The sequence below is a fragment of the Orbicella franksi genome, chromosome 6 (genome assembly GCF_964199315.1).
Source record: "Orbicella franksi chromosome 6, jaOrbFran1.1, whole genome shotgun sequence".
NCBI lineage: Eukaryota > Metazoa > Cnidaria > Anthozoa > Scleractinia > Merulinidae > Orbicella > Orbicella franksi.
In genome coordinates this window covers 27,024,353-27,030,352 of record NC_138150.1, presented here as the reverse complement: position 1 = coordinate 27,030,352, position 6,000 = coordinate 27,024,353, and the positions used below count along the sequence as shown (strand labels likewise).

At 39.0% G+C, this 6,000-nt stretch overlaps 2 protein-coding genes across 2 annotated transcripts in view; one reads left to right on the top strand and one right to left on the bottom strand.

Annotated features, from left to right (window-relative positions):
- Positions 1–5,606, top strand: part of LOC145490559 (uncharacterized) — a 10,949-nt gene extending 5,343 nt beyond the window's left edge. The window contains exons 7-9 of the mRNA XM_081469662.1: positions 719–841; positions 1,586–1,834; positions 2,985–5,606. Coding sequence (XP_081325788.1) covers positions 719–841; positions 1,586–1,834; positions 2,985–3,322 — 710 coding nt within the window. The 3' untranslated portion in view covers positions 3,323–5,606. The remainder of the gene's footprint in view (positions 1–718; positions 842–1,585; positions 1,835–2,984) is intronic.
- LOC145488928 (uncharacterized) overlaps positions 1–6,000 on the bottom strand; it is a 74,263-nt gene that overhangs the window by 15,499 nt on the left and 52,764 nt on the right. The gene's annotated exons all lie outside the window — the stretch shown is intronic.

The window sequence follows — 6,000 nt, the reverse complement described above, 5'->3', positions numbered from 1 at the left end:
AACTTAAAAGATTTAAATGAGGAATGTTTACATACAAACTTGCGGTCGGATGAGAAGGAATGAGATGATCGATGGTAAACAAAATAGAAGTTAATTGTAATTTCTACCCGCACTTTCTTTGTGGTAAAACAAACTGAACTAGAGGTAGCTTTGATAACATGGCATCTGCTTTAGTGAAGGATTGTCTTCTTTGTCCTGGTACCCGGCACATCTGTGATATTAACGCGGTGTGTACAATTGCGCCAGGATCTTACAGCTGCACGTGCCGACAGGGATTTTATGGAAATGGAGTAAACTGCTCTGGTAACTATATGAGAAACTTTATTTTGTGGGAAAAACATGCGAGCAGTTGGTCTTGCCCGAAATCGAGTTGGTAATGTTTAGAAGTCAAACGAATACAGTAGATGCCTGAAAAACAAGTGAGGTTTCTACTTCCAGACTATTATGTTATGAAGTAGTGAGAAAAGGCCGTGCGAAAGCACGTAAAATCATTATTTCATACAAAATGAAATTTTCATTTAAAGTCAGTCTGGCCACGCCGCATGCAAAAAAGCTGCACACTGTATCGAAACAGTGTATAGTCAATGATTCCTAAACAAAAGTATCTTTCATAGTAGAAACTACGTATGTTTCGATGCAAAATCAGATTTCAATTAACATTCTCTAAGTTTATTCAGACATTCCAGCACTGAGTTGAACTATTTGTATTGTCTTTTAGATATAGACGAGTGTGCTAAAGGAACACACAACTGTGATGTTTATGCTGTGTGTAACAACACCCGGGAATCCTATAACTGCTCGTGCAAAGACGGATTTCATGGAGATGGAATAAACTACACTGGTAACTACCTGTAACATAGTTTAGTTTAATACATCTTGTGCCTCGTAGTTGCAATTATTATTCAAAAGCCTGTAATTCCTTAGGACCTTGATAAGTTTGTTTATGAGGCGATAAAGTGGTAACAAAGGAGACAAACTATATGAGAGTGAAAAGTTCTGTAAGCACAATATTTCAGTAAAACGTATTTCAGATGAGTGAGATTTCTCATCATTGGTATTATTAGATAAAAACAAGTGTACTATGATCGTGCAACTCTGATGTTTAATGCTGCTTGTGAAAACACCGGAGATGCTATCTGTGCAATTGAAGAGATGGATTCTATGGTGATGGAATTGACCCGACTAGTAACATATGTAACACATTTCTATTGAGATCATTTTAATGACATGTTGCGCCCAACAATTTTGCGATATGTCAGTTGCGTTGAAATGTTGCGATCGTTTGGCCGGGTTTCTCAAGTGTTGAGCCAACAATGTTGCAATGTGTTGCGTTGAAAGGTTGCGATTTTTTGGCCGGGGATTTAACGACCACATATAAAACATTTCTTCCGCTGTTTTGTGCAGGACAGAAGATACACCTCTGGGCAGCATCGCATTTACGGTGCAAGTGAGGATGGTCACTTTATGACTGATGAAGATAAGAGCATTAATTGGTAGCAAAACCGACTTTGACCGAGAAGCTAATTATAACATTTCCTAGTTGAAAATGACTTAAAGGAATGTTCTTATATTTTATTTTTTGCAGCGGGTCTTAACTACTCAAGTATTGTAGGAAACAACCAGACTTTCTTGACTTGGCTAGATAAATGGTTAAAGCCTGTAATTAATCTATCATCTTACTGGAATCGCTGCTACCGGGCAACTATCAATGGCTGGTCTTCCAATACCTTCCATTCAAACTGTGACGGCAAAGGTCCATCAGTCACAATCATCCGTGTTGGGAAATATATCTTTGGAGGATACACAAGTCAGACATGGGGCACTGAATCGGGCAGTAAGTGACCTGAGCTATTTTATCTTAACACAGGCGATCCAAGCACTAGCTGCGAGTCGGCGGTGATCATACTGCGCAATGGCTTATATGATTCAGGAAAGCAAAATACCACTTATTATAATACTGGTTACTTTACTTCTGAGGTGTATTACTTGCTGCCTGTCGGCTTAAAGGAAATCTTGGCTAAAATCAGACTTGGTCCAATTAAATCACAAGTTGGTGTTTGTGTAAAACTGTTGCAACGAATTTAAATCGATAAGTCTTTGCCTGCTTTGAGTGCTAAAGCTTGACGGGAAATCATCATCATCATCATCATAATTTATTTGTTTCACAATAAAAAGTATTACATTGAAAAGGTATTATCACAGGTAACCGTCAACTTTTATTGTCATTTTTTACTTGTAAGTCTGTGCGGTCGGGATTTTTACGCGATATAAGGCGAGATTGCTATCATCATTTCGTTAGCGAACGGGACTTTGGGCGCAATGCCCAAGGAGTTTGTTCAGTAGAAAGGTCTCTCATGAGTCTCTTGGCCGGGATGAACCGAGAGCGCTGCGTCAGATCTAGGCTAGTCACGAACAATGAATTATCACAAGTAACTGTCAACTTTTATTATAAGAAATATATACAATGACAACAATTTGTTATAGGGCGTTCAGAACTCCAAAAAACCACCAGGCTTATAGCAGAGGCCATCTTAGTCGTTAGAGTATACGTTTTTAACTTTATGACGTCATTCATTGCGCAGTGTGACGGGAAAAGTTTAGGAAAGAAATTCTTGGAAATTCTTGGGAAGCTAAAGCTGAGATCACTGGATTTGGAGGACTAGCGGAAATAAATAGATTTTTTTGTGTCAGTTATGACAGAATGTATGGTGAACCACATTTTAGTCCGAAATCGGGACAATGGTTTCCATTCCTCCACCAGGTTTACGCCACCGCGAGCTCAAGTTATTACAAAAAATGGGGCAAGTTTTATTGATATAGCAACAAGAGGCCATAGGATTATTACTGTACGAAATGACAATAGAAAAGGTAGCAAAACTTTGCGAACCAATCACACAAACCATGATATGTCAGAAGGATATGGTCTCAGCAGAAGTTAACATGATAAATGTTTGACTCTTTCCCCATTGTTTATGTTTAATAAGGTGGTTGTGAGTTTTCGCACGATTCAGCGGCCTTTCTCTTCTCATTGGTTAACAAGCCTGACTGGCATCCACTAAAACTAGATCAGAGATCAGACCTGCCAGGTGTTGGATGGTATTCCATCTACAGCTGCTCTTCCTATGGACCAACATTTGGAGGAGGACACGATATTTACATTGCCGACAACGCTGCGTCAAACAACAACTCCTACTCAAAACTTGGACACACCTACAGCCCGCCAACTGGCGACAGCTATACATCCCCCTTAACACAATCATTCCTGGCGGGTAATTTCCACTTCCGACCAGACGAGGTCGAAGTCTTCTACGAAACCTCCTGAACGAATCACGAAGCTCGTAGTTTTAGTTTCACACACCCGGTTCAGTATAATTAACATTTTTGCAAGTTTATAAAGGTATACCTGTATAGAATACAAGCTGTTGGTAGTTTATGATATGCCAATCAATAGGTTACAACAAATCAAGTTACAAGCAATAAGTAGTCACGAATCCTTAGCCCAAGACAACCAGTTTACGTTGAGCTTACTTCTTTAATAATTGTCGTTAAAGCGCCCCTACGGTCAAATTTTCGATAACCCTTTTTTACATTTTCGTACACAATAGGTCTTTCCTAAATATCTTGGCAAATTTCAATCTATTGCGAACATTACAACTCAGGTTTTTTTGGACCTTTATTAGAATTTAAGGCCGCCATTAATTTTCCTTGTTCCAAGTCTTGGTTTAGAATTGGAGAAAATGACGTTATTTTCTCAAAAATACCACACGGGTTGAAATTATGATAGCAATTAGTATATGAAATCGATCTGTTCGAGAAACAATAGGGATTAATTGTACCCGTGGACAGATCGGACTTTTTAGTAATTTCCACGAGTGGCTGCCGCAGCCACGAGTGGAAATTAGAAAAAAGTCCGATCTGTTCACAAGTACAATTAATCCCGTGTTGTTTCGAGAAAAAAGATCGAATTCCTTTTCATAATACGGCAACCGTAAATACAAGCTTCTATCTGACGTCTTTTCGTTATAGAGGGTTGCTAAAATGAAGCCACGCTGTGATTGAATATTTTAGTTTTGTAACTTTGTTTCTCAACACTTTTCGCCAAAGTTCTCCGTAAAATAATTTCTTTCTTTCGCAAACGAGCCACTTTCCCAAGTTTGCAACATGAAGTTGAATTTTATTGGCTTGAGAGCTGTCAAAACTCTGAACGCGTGAGCAACTTTTTGATAAATGACCTACAGGAAAGGAAGTGCACGTCGAAACGGTAAAAGCGTTATTTTACCGACAAGACTCGCATGAAAACGTATTTTTGGTGTCTTTGCTTACCGCTGCTTCTTCATAAGAAGCTTTTTGTTTGTCTGAGACGGAAAACCTGGCGATTTTATTCGACTCCATTGCTCAAATGTGACCGATACAATTAAAATTTAATTGTTCAGCTATCGATACAATTTGGGATAAATTGATCCGCTTTCAACCAATCAGAAGCGAGTATTTACGGTAGCAGTATTATTAGTACAGCAATTCGCATAAAGAATAACGAAAACTTTGGCTCATATATTCGTGAAATTTTCTACATTATTAGTAGATAACATGTGTGTGTGTGTGTGTGTGTGTGTGTGTGTGTGTATGTGTGTGTGTGTGTGTGTGTGTGTGTGTTCAGATTCTCTCTGTAAATCCGTCGACATCTAAAGTGAAATTTATTCTGGTTTCTCTGATTTCTGATCAACTTGTGGTTCGGTAAGAAAGCGAAATAGTTCACGCTCACGCCATAGCTTGCGCATGCGCTTTACCGTGAAAATGAATCTTAATACAGAGTTGAATTCCTCGAATATCACATCAATGCAAAGAAATCGAACTAGTTTTATTATTTTATTCAAGTTAAGTTAATTTAGAAAAAGTAGATCAAGAATATATAATAGGGCAGGCATTCTTGTTTCGAGTAGTTATCTGTTGAGAGTACTAACGCAAAAAATAATTCAGCACCTACAAGTGTAAAGCATAGTGTTATATAAGTTTGAAATAATAAATATGAGCAGGGGAAAAATAACGTGTTATCTTTCTGTTTGCGTTTGATGATTCCCTGCTGGCTAGTATGATTAAGTGAACTGCAAATTGCACCACTGAGAACGTTTTTCTTTTCTGTTAAGGATTTAGCCATATAAAAAGCGCTAGCTAAGGAAAAAATTACATTATTTGAGATATATCAGCCTTTTAAAGGCTTGTTTTCACTGGCAACGGAGTCGGAGTCGGAGTCGGAGTCGTAAGAGAGCTTACGACCTAGTGAAAATCGAAAATCGGAGTCGTAAGCGGAGTCATAAGCTCGACGGAATCGGAGTCGGAAGAATCAGAACGTTTCCATTTCTTCCGATTCCGTTTACGACTCCGTCGCTTATGATCCAGTGAAAACTAGATTGTCGGAGTTGGAAGCAGAAGCGGAAAAACCAACCAATCACAAGGCCCGAAATCGAACATTGTGATTGGTTTATTCTTCCGCTTCTGCTTCCGACTCCAACAATCTAGTTTCACTAGATCATAAACGACGGAGTAATAAGCGGAATAAGTGTTCTACTTCTGACTCCGTCGGTGGTTTTCACCAGATCGTATCACTCTGCGCCTCTGATTACGACTCCAACTATGACTCTGACGCTATTGAAAACCAGCCTTAAATGTTATTTGAAAACTATTTCTGTGGTAGATTATCTTCAACATGCAAAACAAGATGTTTAGCCTGGTTTAGTCAATGCGCATGCAGCGTACATGCGGTACGTGATCAAGACAACGACAGCTTCCACAAGCACGTCTGCCAAGCAATTTATTTCGATTGGTGCCCTTGCTTCAGCACAGCCGGACAAAATGTAATGAGATCTGAACTAAAAAATGATCACTGCACAGGTATTTGAGCATGGAGCTTTACAAAAAGGTAATGACTGACACCACTGCATTTTTCATCTTCCCAGAAGCCTTGGTCTGATACTTATGGTATCTCTTTTGGTTAAGGGATAA